This window comes from Citrus sinensis, chromosome 5 (assembly GCF_022201045.2).
Source record: "Citrus sinensis cultivar Valencia sweet orange chromosome 5, DVS_A1.0, whole genome shotgun sequence".
Taxonomy (NCBI): domain Eukaryota; kingdom Viridiplantae; phylum Streptophyta; class Magnoliopsida; order Sapindales; family Rutaceae; genus Citrus; species Citrus sinensis.
Window position 1 is genome coordinate 27,252,677 of NC_068560.1, and position 18,552 is coordinate 27,271,228.

An 18,552-nucleotide genomic window follows, 5' to 3' on the forward strand; every position below is an offset into this window, starting at 1 on the left:
CGTTAAGACATTAAATAACAAATAAAAACATTATGGTAAAAGGAAAGTATTCATAAAGCGACTTTCAGACTGCACGCGCTTCTTGAACGCTTGTTGAACACGCTCTAATCAAATGCAACATAAGTTCCCAAGCCCTATCACACAATTGAAGACATCTTAAATTTTTTTATTTATTTAATGATGCGCCATTCATTAAATAGGTAATAATTTTCTACGAGATCTAATTGAATTAAATATATTATTTTATTAATTAATTGATAAATATTATATTATTTAAGATAATTTTTTTAAAAAAATTTAGAATGTATAAAATTATTATTTAATTCACTTATTACCGTAAAAATACTACTTAAACATTAAAGCAAGTCAATATTTTTATATAAAATTTTATTTTTTAATAACAAACCAATTTAGAAATTTTGAATCGACATACTTTATTGAGATTTTGTCTAGCAATTAAGTTTATTATAACATAATTTTTAGTATATAATTGATCTTTGTATTTAATAATTTACAAGCAATATTCTTTGGTTGGTCATTTGAGTTTGAATGCTGATGAAATAGAAATTAAAGTTAATTTAAGTTTTAATATCCCCTTTACAACCTATAGAAAGAAAAAAAAACTATTATAGGTAGTAGATAAATTTATTTTTAATTTTAAAAAATATGAAATATATATAAATATTAAAAGCCAGAGGTTTAAATTCGAAATTCGCTCATGTTGATGACGGAAAATTCAACTTTGGCCAACAATATTTTTTGTACTTAAAAATTGTAGTCTAAACTTTACAAGCAGTACATTAACACCCCCTCGCCACGCGCCACCAACAACAAACAAAATAAAAAATCTTTGTTGTTTGTTTATCTCCGCCAACTTTCCGTTGGACGGACTGATACTGATCGTTAAGTAGTTCAGGCTTCAGAAACAGTGAGTGACAAACCGCGATTTTCTTTACAATTTCTTTTTTTTTTTTGCAAAATTAAACTCTATTTTTTTTAGAAACAAATGGAGGTTAAAGCCAGAGCTCCCGGGAAGATTATACTCGCCGGAGAACACGCCGTGGTTCATGGATCAACGGCGGTGGCAGCCTGCATTGATCTTTACACTTATGTCTCTCTACGTTTTCCCTCTGATTCTGGTACATGAGTATAAGCACATTATTTATTTATTTAGTTATGTATCTGGGTGATTTTTTTTTTTTTAATGATTTTTCTTAGCTGAATGCTTAGATGTGAGGTTTATGAGCATTGGGTTGATTTGGGATTCATTGAAGTGCAGATTGGGAGATACCCTTTTGTTATTTTGTGACTATGTGGTATGTTTTGTGATTTATTGCTTTAACTGTTTTGTTTTTGTAATTTTGTGTTGGCTTACATTGGAGCTGGAATCAGTGGGAAGAATGAACTTTATGAGATTGGATTGTTTTGGAACTGCTTTATATGTTGATCCAAAGAAACTTTGGGAGATATTATGCTAATTTTTTCTTTGTACTGGTTCATGCAGTTTTTCTACATTTTCCTTATTGGAAACAAAATTTTCATAGAGAGAGATATTTACTTTGGATTTTGATGGTTTTTCCTGAACTGGTCATATGACGAAGGATAGAAAAGTTTTGGACTTTTGATGAGTGGTTAGAGGGGAATATTGAGACACTGAGCTTGTTTTCCTTTTTTATCATTGATTGCATCATTGTATCGGCAAAGATTTCTCTGTTAGCTTTTTTCTATTTTACTTTCTTCCGATTTCTATATTTGGAGTCAATTTGTAGCTTGTTCTTGTGGTTCTTTTTTCCCTTTGTGGTATTGATGTAAATTCCTTTTGAGATCTAAACTGGAAATGAAATCAGTTAGAACAAGTGAAATTTGCCCAAAAGTAAGTTTCATCTTCAATAACTTGGAGATCTGGTATACATGAAATGGATTTGAATGGTGTTAATCTACATTGAAAATTTTCCCTGGAGTATTATGCATGCGCTTTCGAATTTAGAGTTCGATTTCAATTTTGGGAAAAATCTTGAAAGAATCATCTTCGTACTTTCAAATCTACTGATTTAACTGCAAGTCTATGCTTTAGAAGATGAGATACTAATTAGAATTATTCTGTCCTTCTTCGGCTTGATTTATGGATTTGCAGTTTGTAAAAAGACAAAATGCCTTTACTAATAGCCTGATTAGGTTCATGGATACCAAAATTTGAATTAGATGATCAGTTCTATCTCAAATGCAGAAATATCAACTGATTCCATGACATTTGTGTTAGATCCATTTCTTCTCTTAGCTGGTTATAATGGTTTTTTTTTTTTCCTTACCTTTTAACTGTACGTAGATGATGACGATACATTGAAACTCGTCCTCAAGGATATGGAGCTAAATTTTTCCTGGTCAGTTACAAGAATAAAAGCAACACTATCTCACTTGGGTAGTCCATTTCCCTCAACACCCACCACATGCTCAATGGAAGTCATCAAATCTATTGCAGTTCTCGTTGACGAGCAAAATATTCCAGAGGCAAAAATTGGACTTTCTTCCGGAGCGACAGCTTTTCTCTGGTTATACACCTCTATCATTGGGTATGCCTCCATAATCATTCTTTATTATCGATTATATTCTCTTCATAATTTGGTCTCCAATAGTACTTCTCTTCTCTTTCAGGTTTAAGCCTGCCACAGTCGTTGTTACTTCTGACCTTCCACTAGGTGCAGGCCTTGGTTCATCTGCTGCATTTTGTGTCTCACTCACAGCTGCTCTGCTTGGTTCCTTAAATTCTGTACATTTGGATAAGAACCACCAAGGATGGTTAACATATGGGGAGAGCGATCTTGATTTGTTGAATAAATGGGCTTTCGAAGGTGAGAAGATAATTCATGGAAAGCCATCTGGACTTGACAACACAGTTAGCACATATGGTATGTAATCTTTGTGATTCTTCTCTGAATAAGTTTGTGGTTATGTTGACCTCTAGGTTTTGGCACTCAGCTTTTGCATATTCGTTGTTTAAATTTTGACGTTTAGGTCTTGGAACCAACTAATAATTGATAATTTATTAGATTTTGTAGAATGGTACCAACCAATAGTTGATAATTTATTAGATTTTGTAGAATAGTATGAAAGAATTCCGAAGGTAATGGTAAAGGCTCCTACTCTGCAAGCCTTATGTGAGACTTGATAAGTTATTCTGGTACCCATTATTTATTCTATTATTTCTTCTTGATATTTATGATGCCATGTCAATGGGCAAGCCTTAGAAATAAATTTAAGTGGCTACCTGTGGAATAGTAGTTGGAAAAAAACAAGAGTACGTATGCATGGATTTCCTGTTTTTAGTGAATGACTAAGTCTGCAAGTCTAATTTATTTGGAATTTGTTGGTGGTTATCTGAATGGATTTGAAAACAATTTAGATATACACATACAATTCTTGTGAAAAGTGGATTTCTTCAAAAGTAGAATAATTTCATCAATTTTTACCACAAAGTACATGCAGGTTCATGCATTTAACAGAATAAGATTAGAAAATATCAGCATTTAACATTACATGAAGATGTATTTTGAATTCAATGATGTATAGACTTTCGTATCTTGCTATTACAAGAGATTGGTGTTTGGACATGTTTGTAATACTTGATTTACACGACAGGTAACATTATCAAGTTCAGGTCAGGTAATATGACGTGTATCAAGTCAAATATGCCACTGAAAATGCTCATTACTAATACGAAAGTCGGGAGAAACACAAGGGCTTTGGTTGCTGGAGTTTCAGAGAGGAGCATGAGGCATCCTGATGCCATGAGTTCTGTGTTTAATGCTGTTGATTCTATAAGCAAGGAATTATCTACCATTATTGAGTCACCTACTCCAGATGACCTCTCCATTACTGAAAAAGAAGAGAGATTAGAAGAGTTGATGGAAATGAATCAAGGTCTGCTTCAATGTATGGGGGTCAGCCACTCCTCTATAGAAACTGTTCTTCGCACAACATTGAAGTTCAAACTAGCTTCCAAGTTGACAGGAGCTGGGGGCGGTGGATGTGCACTCACGTTATTGCCAACATGTATCCTTCTGTTCTATTTACTTGCAATGGTCTTGCATTTATTCTCTCTTTTTCTATGATCTCTTGTTGCTTGCTTTTACCATGCCTGCCATTATAATACAGCTTGGATGCATTTTAAGAAAATGTTGATGTGCTTGCGACAAGCTTTCTTCATCTGCATTTAGATAAGTTGTCCAACACTAGAAAGGAAAATAATGTCTCATCATATAACTTGCTACAAATGCAGGTCACATCTGCATGATGTTTGATTGTTGTAGTGTTATTGTCAAGGGAATGGAGAGAACAGAGGAGACAATTTAGCAAGATCTAGCTTTTTCTCTTTTGTTTGTTGTGCTGCCCAAGGCTAATGGTGTGTGGACTTGGCCAAAGTGGGGGCTCCAATGTGTAGCCTGGAAAACACATTTACCTTGTTGAAGATTCCAGAAACAGGTTACCTGTGCTTCAATTCTACAAAACTATTAGAACTCAGAATATTAAAAAAAAAAAAAGAATTATGTATTATAGGTTAATACATTTTCAGTTTGCATTTGAATTACCAGCAAGAAGACATAAGCCAAGAATTAGCACTGGAATTCACTTTGTTTACATTACCTCTGCTCCCCACTGCTGTGTTCATTTTGTTACCTTGACCATGCTGATCAGTGCTGTCCGCAACAGTAGTTGAAAAAGTAACTACAGAGTTGGAGACGTGTGGATTCCAGTGTTTGATTGCAGGAATTGGTGGGACAGGTGTTGAGGTTTGCTTTGGAGGATTATCATGATTTTCCAAGAACGACGGATTGTAGAGACATCTAATCATCATTGTCAGACAAATAACATAAGTACGATCTCATGTTATTGATTTCTCTATCTATCCTTGTTGTATATTAATTTTCTTACTTTCTTATTTTTTTCCAACGTGGGTTTCATCGCATTCCATTTCCTGGGTAGTATTTAGTTTCTGCTTTGCGGGCATGGTTCAATAACGAAGCTTTATCTGATCCATTGTTTCCTTATGTGTTATAAGATACGCTTTCTATTTATCATTTTCTCTTGGCTATAACTCACACGAGTAATTACTCTGGCAAGCACGTAACGTAAGAGCTGTGTCTATTGATTCGTGTGTACTCATTTACATTATATTCAGAAATGGTAGTTTTTGCATAGTAAGTGACTTCTGATATACAGACATCGGATATTAACTACGGACGAAGAATTTCAGAAGTCTTATGTTCAGTACCAATTTCCTTCATAGGTAGAACAGATTTCTTCCACCTATATGGATTGTGACCGAAGATTGAGAAAACGATGTCACAACTCTTGGAATACTTCGGCTCCCTTTGAGCAGAGTGTACTTAATCAGGTTCCTGTAAATTTCGTTAAACCTGTCGAGTGCTTGGACTTTCAAATTACTATCGTGATCATTACTACCAAGAATTGCTCCTTAACTGGTGTTTATTGGTGTATTCGCTATTCCTACGGAACAATACGAGGCAATGCCCAACTCTTTTCAGCTCACATAAACCGAGATGTTATTTCTTGCAAGTACATGACATGGCATAACATTTTTAACACCAAGCATTCAGTTAGCTTAGCGGCTACTTATACATACAAAAAGGCTAAACAGATGCCCCAATAAATACGAAAGGGAAGAGGGGGTTGAAAAAAAAAAAGAAAACACCGGCTGCCTTCAAAAAAACCCATTAACCATTCACAATAGTGCCACCTGCAAGCGTTCAAAAAATCATCAGAATCAATCCTCCAAAAGTACAATATTTGTTGAACAGGATAAAATTGCGATTAATTAAATTACCATTAGGGTGGAGGACTTGGCCGGTTATGTAAGAAGAGCAATGGTTACAAGCGAGGAACACAAAGCAAGGAGCAACCTCAATAGGCTGGCCGGCTCTCTTCATAGGCACTTGGTTTCCAAACTGAGCAGTCTCTTCTTCAGTGAACGATGCAGGGATCAATGGAGTCCAAATGGGTCCTGGCGCCACGCCATTGACTCGTATCCCTCTTTCAACTTGTTGCAGAGCAAGCCCTCTCGTGAATGCCACAATGGCTCCTTTTGTTGATGTGTAATCAAGCAGCTTCGCGTTCCCCTTGTATGCATTCACTGATGTTGTGTTGATTATTGAACTCCCTGCCTTCATATGCTTCAGCGCATGCCTAATCAAACCATTACAATCATAATAATCATTACAAACAAGAAACAATATCTTAAATCAACTTTGATGACACAGAATTTTCAATTCATTTTCTTTTTTCTTTTGGTTCACCTAGCCATGAAGAAGTAAGAGAAGATATTAGTCCTAAACACTCTCTAGAGTCTTGATTCATCAATATCCTCAACCGACCCACATTCATACTGCTCTGCTGCATTGTTGACAAGAATATCAATCCTGTCGTAAGCATTCACAACTTCATCGACAACCCTCTTGCAATTCTCATCAAATCCTAAATCTGCTGATATTGCCATGGGGTCTTTGGCATCCGGGGTCTTAGCCTCCCTCAACATCTCAAGCGTCTCCTTTGCATCTTTGTCCTCTTGAGGTTTCACATAGGTGAAAGCCACGGTCGCCCCTTCTTGCGCAAAGCAGTGACACACTGCTCTCCCGATCCCGGAGTCGCCTCCGGTCACCAGTGCCACCATCCCCTGCAAAATTTCACGCATACATTAGTTCACTGTAACTCGGGAATGATACTAATTAAAGAATGTGGATTAACCAGAGCTGCCATACACGAAGTTTATTAGAAGGGGTGTAATCAGGGCTGGTGAATTGAGGAATGGGATTCATAACATGCTCTTTGCCAGGCTGAGTGTCCTGCTTCTGAGGAGGCTGGTTATTAGAAGCCATGTTCGTCACACAACACTCTTCCACTGGGTCTCGGACTCACTGGAAAATGGCTTGTTTGACAAGTTCTGAGGTGGGGTTTGTTCTGATACCAAGAAACACTCGGTGGTGTTAATGCCGTTGAGGAAAATACGAAGCAAGCGAACATCTATATACGTATTGCGTTGTATGAAATTCAAAAGTACTGATTTAATGAGTTTGCATGCGGACACGTAGGAGTGCGTGGCGGGAAGATGGATGTCCACGCGTCGTGTTGGCCGCATGCAGCGGGGACGTCAGTAGAAACGCTCGTTTCTGATCTCTGCTGCTGATTATTCAAAACGTGAACTATTTATATATTATGTGATGTTAAGTTATAGTTATTAGTTAAGTTATAGTTAACTTAAAATTAAAAAAAAAAATTATTTCTTAAAAAGAGATCATAAATAAAAATATGCTAATAGCAGCTTCTTCTACTGTTTATGTGAACAATAGAAATAGAATATTGCATGTAATGTGAATATTATTTGTTCCGAGCGAATAACACGAATAAAATTGACATCGACTATTCAACGTTTGTTTTGAGTAAATAATGAGCTTATATATTATATACAAGGGAAAGCAAAGAGTTGCTACCAATTTCGCTACCGAGTACCCAATTTAGTGAATATCAATCAAAGTGATGTTTACTCCTAATAGGTTTTTAGAATAGAGTAATTCATACACATACGTAATAAAGTGAATATAATGTTATTGAAAAGGAAAATGAGAATTACCTTTTGTTGTTTAAAGAAACTAAGGTTGTGTTGTAATTTGAATTTCATTTTTATTTCTTTTGTTTGGTTTGACATAATATATAAGATTTTAATTTCTATTATAATTTAATATTTATTATAACGTAGAATTTGAATTCCACACCGATGAGTGAATAATTCAAATTCCATTATTGTTGGAAACCAAAACTTCTAAAAATACCCATTCAACATTTTAACATGTTTAATCTAATCAAATAATTATTATTTATAATTTTATTTTATCCATTTAACACTATAGATAATTTTATATTAATTAAATTTAAGTAATGGTTTAAAGAGCTTAATAAAATAAATTTAGTTAATTAACTATTCTAGAAATATAAGAATATTAACTTAATAGTCACTGGACCGTCAGACGACCGTTGTCGCCGCTATTGTCAATGGCGCGTGCTATCTCACTGCCACTACCATTCGACTCGCCGGCCAAAGCAACATTAGTACGTCGTTGTTGAGATCAAAGAATAATAGATGAAGTTTGTTCAAATCTCAATCAAAAAGTTTAAGAACTTTTTAACTTATAGAGATAAAAAATAATTTTTTTTGACTAAATGAGTTAATCCATTATATAGATCGTCAATCTTTGATCATTTTCATATCATGCACGGACGAGCTTTTATGAAATGGCGCAATGGCAACCAACAGCGACTTTGCCATGGCGGCCGTTGGCTCTTTGTTTCTAACTGCAACTTTAAAATTATAATATACTAATTCATGTAGATATATTAAACAAATTTACTATTTAATTTTTTAAATTATATTTATAATAAATATTGTAAGTTAACACTTAAGACTAAAATTATCTAGATTAAAAATTAAAAATTCCCTTTCTTTATGTAATTTTATAACAACCCAAATATTAGAATAATATTTCACTCTCCTCTCCTTTTCTTTTCTCTCCTTTTCTCCATTTTCCTCTCTTCTCATCTTCTCATTTTCTAATTTTCCTGAAACCAAACATAATCTGAGAAAAATTTTCTTTATGTTTTAAAATAGATTCAAATTCTTTTACAGTTACTGAATGTATTTATTATTTTACCAGTAGCTTATATTAGTAAATTTTTTAAAAATATTTAAGATATTTTTAAAACAGAATAATTCTCAATAATTAAATTAATTTAGAGAAATCTTAGGATATGCAAAAAGTAGAAGATTAAATGAATATAAGAAATTGGATCTATTATATTCTACTTTTTTTTTTAATTCAACACTCAATCTTTTATTTTTTTAGAATTTTATTGTTCACCGCTGTTTGCTTATGTTCTTATACTAACTAAAATTTTTAATTAATCATCTCTCAATATCGAATAGTAGTAAATATATGTAATTTATTATTTTAACAATAATTACTTCATCCCTTTTATATAGGATTTTTCCCTCTTTAATTTATTATGTTACTCATTTATATAGGGACTAGAAAATAAAACCGCGCTTCACGCGGCTTTGAAAAAAGAATTTAATATTATCATTTTTTCTTACTTTACACTTGATGAAACTGATAAAAAATATGAATTGATTTTTTTTAAAGATGAGACAGTCTTATAAAAAATAAAAAAAACTATTAGCTAGCAATACAAATAAAAAAGCAACACAAGATAAAGAATAAAATGAGAGAATTTATTATAGAGTGATTTTATTCATTCTAATTGTGTGTGTACAAAACAAAAAGATGAGCACTCCTTTTATAGTTACATAATTACTCCATGAAAATAATGAAAAATTATGGATCATAATTCTTTTTGAGATAGTGGGAGTTATAGGAAAGCTACATGTTGCTAATGAGAGATAGTGGGGAGACTAAGAGATGTATGTTATGAACATCTACATTTATTTTAATAAATTCATAACACTCCCCCTTTGATGTTCATTACAAAGAACATGTCTCATTAAAACCTTTACATAATTGTTATTGTATAATAACAATCAAATTAATTATGAGAAGATGAAAAACTAAATCTAAAAGAAAATTTCTCTATTTATTAGATAATAGAGAATATACAAATATAAGAAATAGTGATGCCACATCACTTCCTCAAGTCTCAACTTTATATATAGATAGATAGATTCCAATTGTGTGTGTACAAAACAAAAAGATGAACTCTCCTTTTATAGTTACATAATCACTCCATGAAAATAATGAAAAATTATGGATCATAATTCTTTTTGAGATAGTGGGAGTTATAGGAAAGCTACATGTTGCTAATGAGAGATAGTGGGGAGACTAAGAGATGTATGTTATGAACATCTACATTTATTTTAATAAATTCATAACACTCCCCCTTTGATGTTCATTACAAAGAACATGTCTCATTAAAACCTTTACATAATTGTTATTGTATAATAACAATCAAATTAATTATGAGAAGATGAAAAACTAAATCTAAAAGAAAATTTCTCTATTTATTAGATAATAGAGAATATACAAATATAAGAAATAGTGATGCCACATCACTTCCTCAAGTCTCAACTTTATATATAGATAGATAGATTCCAATTGTGTGTGTACAAAACAAAAAGATGAACTCTCCTTTTATAGTTACATAATCACTCCATGAAAATAATGAAAAATTATGGATCATAATTCTTTTTGAGATAGTGGGAGTTATAGGAAAGCTAAATGTTGCTAATGAGAGATAGTGGGGAGACTAAGATATGTATGTTATGAACATCTACATTTATTTTAATAAATTCATAACACTCCCCCTTTGATGTTCATTACAAAGAACATGTCTCATTAAAACCTTTACATAATTGTTATTGTATAATAACAATCAAATTAATTATGAGAAGATGAAAAACTAAATCTAAAAGAAAATTTCTCTATTTATTAGATAATAGAGAATATACAAATATAAGAAATAGTGATGCCACATCACTTCCTCAAGTCTCAACTTTATATATAGATAGATAGATTCCAATTGTGTGTGTACAAAACAAAAAGATGAACTCTCCTTTTATAGTTACATAATCACTCCATGAAAATAATGAAAAATTATGGATCATAATTCTTTTTGAGATAGTGGGAGTTATAGGAAAGCTAAATGTTGCTAATGAGAGATAGTGGGGAGACTAAGAGATGTATGTTATGAACATCTACATTTATTTTAATAAATTCATAACACTCCCCCTTTGATGTTCATTACAAAGAACATGTCTCATTAAAACCTTTACATAATTGTTATTGTATAATAACAATCAAATTAATTATGAGAAGATGAAAAACTAAATCTAAAAGAAAATTTCTCTATTTATTAGATAATAGAGAATATACAAATATAAGAAATAGTGATGCCACATCACTTCCTCAAGTCTCAACTTTATATATAGATAGATAGATTCCAATTGTGTGTGTACAAAACAAAAAGATGAACTCTCCTTTTATAGTTACATAATCACTCCATGAAAATAATGAAAAATTATGGATCATAATTCTTTTTGAGATAGTGGGAGTTATAGGAAAGCTAAATGTTGCTAATGAGAGATAGTGGGGAGACTAAGAGATGTATGTTATGAACATCTACATTTATTTTAATAAATTCATAACACTCCCCCTTTGATGTTCATTACAAAGAACATGTCTCATTAAAACCTTTACATAATTGTTATTGTATAATAACAATCAAATTAATTATGAAAAGATGAAAAACTAAATCTAAAAGAAAATTTCTCTATTTATTAGATAATAGAGAATATACAAATATAAGAAATAGTGATGCCACATCACTTTCACAAGTCTCAACTTTATATATAGATAGATTTCATACACGCACATTTTAATAGATTAAACTGGTTTATTGACATATTTATACATTTCTCCGATTTGTAAATTTAGTTAAAAATTATTCTCAAACATTTCTATATTTCTACTACTTAAATTTAGTTAAAGATATTCTCAAAATATTTAAGCCTAATGACTAGCATCAAGATGACATCGTAAAATACTATATAAAATTAACACCTTTATAACTATAAAAATAACAAAAAATTAGACTTATCTACAAAATATGAGAGCTAATTATTACAAAAAAACATTATAATTATAAAAGAGAATTTTTAAGAAATCAGAAAAAATTTTAATTAATTTCTCTAAATAAGAGGAGTAATCCTCATTTTTCCGTTTAACTGAAAAAAAAGGGGGGTTATTGAAGCCATTTTACAGTTTGATATCAAATTAATTACCCACTTGTTTATTTTTGAACCATGCACAAATGACAAGATGATTCTGCCAATCACAACAACAATAATCCATAACTCGCCTCCACTAGCAGTACGAATGAGATATTAATCTATAGCACCCATAACTATTTGTTGTTTTGTCAAGCTTATACTTGGATTGGGAATAAAAAAAAAAGCATAAAACATAAATAAATATAATTCTGCCCAACTTATTCTTTCTATTAATCTATATATATATATATATATATATATATATATATATATATATATATATATATATATATATATATATATATATATATATATTACCATAGTTCATATTACATCAGTACATTAACACCCCAAGCATGTCGTACGCGTTTGCTTGGCTACATATTTAAACATACACACAGACAGGGGAACATTTGATAGCTTCACTTACAACAAAAGATCTCTCTTACACACATAAGGGTTCATATGCCACATTCACATGGACGGTAATTAAACTCAAGAAGACACCACAGCTTTAATCAAAACCCATCAACCACCAGTGGTCGAGAAGAATTCACAATAACACCACCTGCAAAACCAAAAATATATATCGAAGCAAGAAATTGATCATCAAAATCAAATTTAAGAGCAAAAATTAATGCACATGCACAGATAATTAATTAAAAAACAAAAACTTACCGTTAGGATGAAGCACTTGGCCAGTTATATAAGAAGAGCAATGGTTACAGGCAAGAAACACATAGCAAGGAGCTACTTCAATGGGCTGGCCAGCTCTCTTCATGGGCACTTCTGATCCGAACTGAGCAGACTCTTCTTCGCTGAATGACGACGGAATCAACGGAGTCCAAATGGGTCCTGGGGCCACGCCGTTAACGCGTATTCCTCTTTCAACAAGTTGCAATGCAAGCCCTCTGGTGAATGCCACAATGGCTCCTTTTGTTGCCGCGTAGTCAAGCAGCTTAGGGTTTCCCTTGTATGCAACCACTGATGTTGTGTTGATTATGGCGCTCCCTTCCTTCATATGCCTCAATGAATGCCTGTGAATCACTATAAACATTCGTGACAAATTTACAAGTTAAGACGACATAATTTGCAACCTCTCAATTTATTTATTTTTTTTCTTCTTACCTTGTCATGAAGAAATGCGAGAAAATGTTGGTTCTAAAAACCCTCTCGAGCCTTTCTTCATCAATCTCCTCAACCGAGCCCGCCTTGTATTGCACAGCCGCATTGTTCACCAAAATATCGATCTTGCCATACGCATTCACCACTTCATCAACAACCCTTTTGCAGTTCTCATCGAACCCTAAATCAGCTGATATCGCCATGGGGTCCTTGGCATCCGAGGTCTTGGCCTCCCTCAAGATCTCAAGAGTCTCCTGTGCATCTTTCTCCTCTTGAGACTTCACGTAGGTGAAGGCCACGGTTGCTCCCTCTAGAGCGTAGCAGTGGGCCACCGCTCGCCCGATCCCGGAGTCACCACCGGTCACTAGTGCCACCTTTCCCTGCAAATTAAGATAAAAATTGTTCATTAATCGGACAGAATCACATGATTGTAGCACGGACTATTAGTATTGTGCTAAGAAGAATGATCGTACACATAAAAACTGATCAAAGTATAAATTAGAAATTATAAAATTTTGGGTACGTGAAATTATTCTACTCCATCGTATAAAATCCAGACATCAGGAATTAAACAGAAATGTGCACAGTAAACCGTACTCGAAGCTTGTTTGAGGGCTTGTAATCGTGGCTAGTGAACTGAGGGGTGGGTTCCATGACATGCTCTTTTCCAGGCTGAGCCTCCTGCTTCTGCGGAGGAAACTGCTGGTTACCAGAAGCCATATTTCTCATAATCACTCTGGTCGGTCTCCGACTCTCCGCTAATGTCGCCGGAATTCGAAATATCCGGTGATATCTCTGGTGGGTTTCGTCTATATACCAAGAGCTAGCTCTACTCGCTAATACTTTTGTGGAAGAACACAAGCGAGAAAACATCTATATATACAGTGTAGGCTTTCGATGTTTAGCATAAAGATTGTATCAAATCGGTGAGCAATTTATATGAATTTTGATGTCGACACGTGGAAGGACGTGGCACGAGAACTAGGGGCAGATGTGTCGTGCCGGTGGCATGCAGCTGACGCATCTGTGGAGGTGGCCGGATTTTATGAGATAGGGACGCATGTGAGATATGGGGGAGTTCAAAATCATTGGTTTCCAGCAAGTTCTGCCTCTGATATTTGCTCGAAAGTGTACAGTCTATCTCTAAAAATTTCCAGAAGTTAATGTTATTATGTAATAAAAAAATAATGTACGATTTCTCATAAGAGTAGTGCTTAACGGAATACTAACCTCTCCTAATTCCACCTTTGAAAGATTTTCTATTATATATTTTTTAGTAGTAATAAATAGATAAAATTTATTTATTTTTATTATTTTATTAACAATCATTGTTATATATCTCAAATTTTTTATTTTGAAGAATTTTTTAATAACACGATATTTATCAATTGATCCATAAAATAATGTAATTAATTTACTTAAATTTTATTAAAAATTATCAATCATTTGGAGTAAACTTTAAAATAAAAAAATTTGAGATATTTATCAGTATTCTATCTTAAAAATTTAATAGATTTAAATAATTTTTAATATTAATTCCTCAATTAAAAAAAAGGTAAATCAATCTATCAGCACTTTAATTTTTTTTCTCACAAATATCACATAAAATAATTCAAAGTCTTAAAAAGATTATCTAAATTTACATAATATTTAATTTTTTTTATTAACTCCACATCCTCATTAAACTCGAAAATAACATTTTTCACTTTATACTTCAAATTTGCTTAATACTTGTTAGAGTTAAGAGTTAAATAAAAGAGATAATTAGGACTTTAGGAGAGACTCAGAGTTAAATGAATATGCTTTGCATGTCAGCCACGTGCAAGTTTTATCGACTTACACCTGTCGGTATGCAATCTGCTTCGCCATTTGCAAGGAATCCACAAAGCGGCACCTGTAACATTTTCAAATGATATTTCAAATCAAAATAAGCTCTTTCTCTGTTTTAGTTTAAATAATCAGCTGCAAAAACTAATTTAAAGCATATTCATTCTAGTGCATATATTCTTGATCTTTCTAACAATGGCAGCTCTCAAACTTTGCTTCGTTTTCCTCTCCGTTTTCTTTCATGCAGCTTTTTTGCTTCCCCATTTGGTGAACTGTAAAAATGGTATGTTCTTCCCTCCATCTCCCTCTGATTCACAAAGAGTTAATGGGGCTGAATTTTTTAAGCCTGCGTGAGAATTAATAATATTTACTGTAATATGTGTATATAGTTGAAATTGGGATCTATTGTTTCTTCATAATTGTTTTTACTTTTTGTTAGGGTTCATTCAAAGTAATAGCCTTCAATTAAGATTATTAGAAGTTTGTAATTAAAGTAACATGGAGTCAAGTTTATATTTTTGAGTGTTTTGTACTTCTAAAAGTTGCTAGAAAGTAGGAAAACAGAAATGCTTGCAAATGGAGTGGAATTTTTCTGTCTAGCTTATAGCATTTCATAAAATTAAATTCCAAAAAGGAAAAAAAATAAAATGTTATTGGAAAAGCTTTCGATAATTAATTTCAACAGCCTCCAACAGTGGCGGACCCAAAAACTAAAATGAGGGGGCTTAGTTCAAAAAAATTGATTTAACTTAGATTTTTTTAATGTTCACTTGAATACATATTAAGTCTTATAAACTTAAATTTTATTACTTTTTAAATTTTAAATAATAATAGTAATAAATTATTATTTTAAAATGCGTGAAAATATCATTTTTCGAAGTAGTTTCTACAAAATATTTAAAAAAAATAATATAATATGGTTAATGGAATTTGAACCAAAGTTTTGAAACCATTAAATAACACTCTTACCATTGAACTACAAGTCTTTTAATATATGAAAAATGTATCTAAAATTTTTTATCTAACTTTTTCAGAAGGGGCTTGAGATACATTTAAAAGAAAACTTAATGGAGCCCCCCTCTGGGCATTAATTGGGTCCACCATGGCCTCCAACACACAATTTCATGTTTTTGTTAGAGGTTTAGTTTCTTTTTTTGTCTCTGGTTTGAGCTAAATGACTCGTTAATTGTAGAGCTGGCAAAATGGGTCATCGGGTTGTGTTCGTGTCGTGTCAGCTTCGTGTCGTGTCAAATTTAGGTCGACTCAAACCCGACCCATTTAATAATCGTGTCAAAATATTGAGACCCAAACCCGACACGGAAAAATAATTGGGTTACCCAATAACCCGTTTAATATCTATATATTGAACAAAAGTTACATAAAATATTTACACACTATCATACATACGTATGTATATAAATACATACATAATTTATCGATATTATTAAATATATATATCTATCAATATATTACACATTTACACTATTGAGGTTTTAATTACACATTTATACTATTGAGGTTTTAATTACACATTTACACTATTGAGGTTTTAATTATATATATATATATATATAAAATTATATATCAATATTATAAAATATACATGTCTATTACACATTTACACTATTGAAGCTCTAAATGTATGTAAAATTTTATAAATAAAACACTATGTTTATATTCACCCTTTTAAAGAATAAAAAAAAAGAAAATCATCTCTAATATTTGAGTTTTAATTATAAGAATATGTAAATTATTTTAAAATAGAAAATATAATCGGGTCATTGCTCGGGTAAATGGGTCAAGAATTTTAACCCAAACCCGACACGGAAAAAAATCGTGTTGACCCGGACCCGATCCATTTAATAATCGTGTTAAATTTGACGACCCATACCTATTTATTTATGTCGTGTTCGTGTCGGGTAATCGGGTTGTGTTAAATTTTGCCAGCTCTAGTTAATTGGTCCTCAAAGTAGGGGAGAATAGAGCAAAGACTAAAAGGGAAATAATTTAGCCTCCTTGTGAGAGACAAGAGATAAGGAATTAAAATCTGAGAAAAATATTTAGCAGTAACTTAATTTATTATTTTTTAAATTTTATTTAAGCTTCGTGTATGTAAGATATTTTTGGGATATCATTATATTGTATTAACTAATTGAAAGCACGCCAACCCCAAGATTCATTAAACACAATATTGGTTAACTTTCCAACTTATTTACCTTGTTTACTTTTTGGATTGAGTTCTTCGAAATATTCTCATGCTCACAGATGATGAGGACAATCTTCTTCAGGGCATAAACAGCTTCAGAACATCCCTGGGCATTCCAGTCCTCACAAAGCACAAAAAGGCAGCGTGCCTCGCCGACGAAGTCGCCGAGGACCTAGAGGACCAGCCGTGCACCAGCATCAACATCGGCGTCAAGTCCCCGCCGCTTTCCAACTACAACAGGCTCGTCAAGAAATGCGACATTGACATCAACACCAACAGAGACGGCGTCGTCTTGCCCGTCTGCGTGCACGATTTGGTGCCCACCCTCGTGCTGACCAACTACACGCACTCTTCGTACGCACAGTACTTGAACAACTCGAAGTTCGCCGGAGCCGGCGTCGGGTCGGAGGATGATTGGATGGTCGTGGTGCTGACTACGAACACGGCTGCTGGGATATTTGCGAGCGGAGCTCATCATTCTGTGGTTTCCGAGATAGGGTGGAAACGTTATGCGGTGTGCTTGTTGTTAGGATCTCTTGTTTATTTGGTGTAAATTGGAGTGCTTCGATCACTTCTTGTTGCATGGCGCTGTTCTTTAGCAAGTGTTATCGATTTCTTGTGTGCATGTGTGGGGAGATTTGGGCTGGCCTTTAGTCGATGATTAGTAGAGTATAATAATTAATGGACCAAATGGGGGATGCCTTCATTCACTTTGTACTAGTGAAAATCCACTTTTACTTCATTTTATTTCATCATGTGTGTGGTAGAATGAGATTATTTTTATTATATATCACTTACATTGGGTATCCCCAATCCTAATCTGTGTGTTAATTCAAAATTGAAGATGCTGAAAGCTTCCCAAATGTATTTTGGTAGGTACATATAATTTCGAAATTAATTAACTATAATACAGAGAAATAATTTGAATACATCACGTCTTATACAAAGTCTTTATATAATTAAAATCAAGGGTAGCTTGTTATAATAGGGGTTCATGATAATCTGGAATATGGCCTATCCCATGTAAGTTTTTTCATAGGGGAGCTTGTTTATCAAAATAAGTTCATATAAATGGTTAAAACTAAGAGACTAAAGTTTGTTAAAGGAACGGTTAGTTTCACCATCAAGTTTAACAGAGAAATGAAACATAAGAATCTGCATAAAGATTCAAGAGTCAAATTCAAAGAACGGATCTATTAAAGGAAAAAAAAAAAAAAGAATATCAGAGAAGGGATTTTGTTAACACCTAAGGTCATTTTGTTTAAAAATTGTTTTTATTATTATAGTGAATAATAAATAAATGAATTATTTTTAATTTATAGAGTGTCATAGAGAAAAAAATTTATATGAGAAACGATTAATTTATCATTTAACATTGATTTTTATTTCTGTTATTGCTTTATCACAAAAAAAATAAAATGGAAATACTAACAATCTTTAAAAGATTTTAAATAATGTAAATAATTTTTATAAGAGGTTGAGCCGTTGAATCATGAGAGATTCCCTTCAATTCTTTACCTTAAACCGATACTACGTCGTATTATTGCTT

The 18,552-nt window shown here is 32.7% G+C and overlaps 3 protein-coding genes and 1 pseudogene across 5 annotated transcripts; 2 read left to right on the forward strand and 2 right to left on the reverse strand.

Annotated features, from left to right (window-relative positions):
* The first annotated feature begins 760 nt into the window (after positions 1-760).
* Positions 761-5,075, forward strand: LOC102630021 (mevalonate kinase). Of its 3 annotated transcripts, XR_370103.3 has the most exons (7): positions 761-928; positions 1,001-1,139; positions 2,327-2,570; positions 2,653-2,906; positions 3,637-4,050; positions 4,277-4,479; positions 4,590-4,736. XR_370103.3 is itself a non-coding variant. In XM_006471910.3 (6 exons), the coding sequence occupies exons 2-6, from the start codon at positions 1,007-1,009 to the stop codon at positions 4,809-4,811; spliced, it is 1,164 nt and encodes a 387-aa protein (XP_006471973.2). In that variant the 5' UTR covers positions 761-928; positions 1,001-1,006; the 3' UTR covers positions 4,812-5,075. The 3 variants fall into 3 exon arrangements, 2 of the variants coding, with proteins under 2 accessions (XP_006471973.2, XP_006471974.2); XM_006471910.3 differs by lacking the exon at positions 4,277-4,479 and having other exon boundaries at positions 4,693-5,075; XM_006471911.3 differs by lacking the exon at positions 4,590-4,736 and having other exon boundaries at positions 4,277-4,542.
* A 433-nt stretch (positions 5,076-5,508) lies between these two features.
* Positions 5,509-7,026, reverse strand: LOC102629742 (NADPH-dependent aldehyde reductase 1, chloroplastic-like; annotated as a pseudogene).
* A 5,229-nt stretch (positions 7,027-12,255) lies between these two features.
* LOC102629449 (NADPH-dependent aldehyde reductase 1, chloroplastic-like) lies at positions 12,256-13,882 on the reverse strand. Its single transcript, XM_052440759.1, has 4 exons — positions 13,568-13,882; positions 12,974-13,350; positions 12,524-12,882; positions 12,256-12,413 (listed from the first exon to the last, which is right to left on the reverse strand). The coding sequence occupies exons 1-4, from the start codon at positions 13,841-13,843 to the stop codon at positions 12,364-12,366; spliced, it is 1,062 nt and encodes a 353-aa protein (XP_052296719.1). The 5' UTR covers positions 13,844-13,882; the 3' UTR covers positions 12,256-12,363.
* A 993-nt stretch (positions 13,883-14,875) lies between these two features.
* On the forward strand, positions 14,876-17,822 carry LOC102620425 (uncharacterized GPI-anchored protein At3g06035-like). Its single transcript, XM_006472052.3, has 2 exons — positions 14,876-15,080; positions 17,063-17,822. The coding sequence occupies exons 1-2, from the start codon at positions 14,993-14,995 to the stop codon at positions 17,554-17,556; spliced, it is 582 nt and encodes a 193-aa protein (XP_006472115.3). The 5' UTR covers positions 14,876-14,992; the 3' UTR covers positions 17,557-17,822.
* Positions 17,823-18,552: the final 730 nt, after the last annotated feature.

Excerpts from the sequence above, each read along its gene's own strand:
- LOC102630021 (XM_006471910.3), top strand. The coding sequence starts at position 1,007 with ATGGAGGTTAAAGCCAGAGCTCCCGGGAAGATTATACTCGCCGGAGAA. Across the intron at positions 2,571-2,652 it reads TTATACACCTCTATCATTGG|GTTTAAGCCTGCCACAGTCG; the intron begins GTATGCCTCCAT and ends CTTCTCTTTCAG. Across the intron at positions 4,051-4,692 it reads ACTCACGTTATTGCCAACAT|TGCTGTCCGCAACAGTAGTT; the intron begins GTATCCTTCTGT and ends CATGCTGATCAG.
- LOC102629449 (XM_052440759.1), bottom strand. The coding sequence starts at position 13,843 with ATGTTTTCTCGCTTGTGTTCTTCCACAAAAGTATTAGCGAGTAGAGCT. Across the intron at positions 13,351-13,567 it reads AGCCCTCAAACAAGCTTCGA|GGAAAGGTGGCACTAGTGAC; the intron begins GTACGGTTTACT and ends CTTAATTTGCAG. Across the intron at positions 12,883-12,973 it reads TCGCATTTCTTCATGACAAG|GCATTCATTGAGGCATATGA; the intron begins GTAAGAAGAAAA and ends AGTGATTCACAG.
- LOC102620425 (XM_006472052.3), top strand. The coding sequence starts at position 14,993 with ATGGCAGCTCTCAAACTTTGCTTCGTTTTCCTCTCCGTTTTCTTTCAT. Across the intron at positions 15,081-17,062 it reads TTTGGTGAACTGTAAAAATG|ATGATGAGGACAATCTTCTT; the intron begins GTATGTTCTTCC and ends TCATGCTCACAG.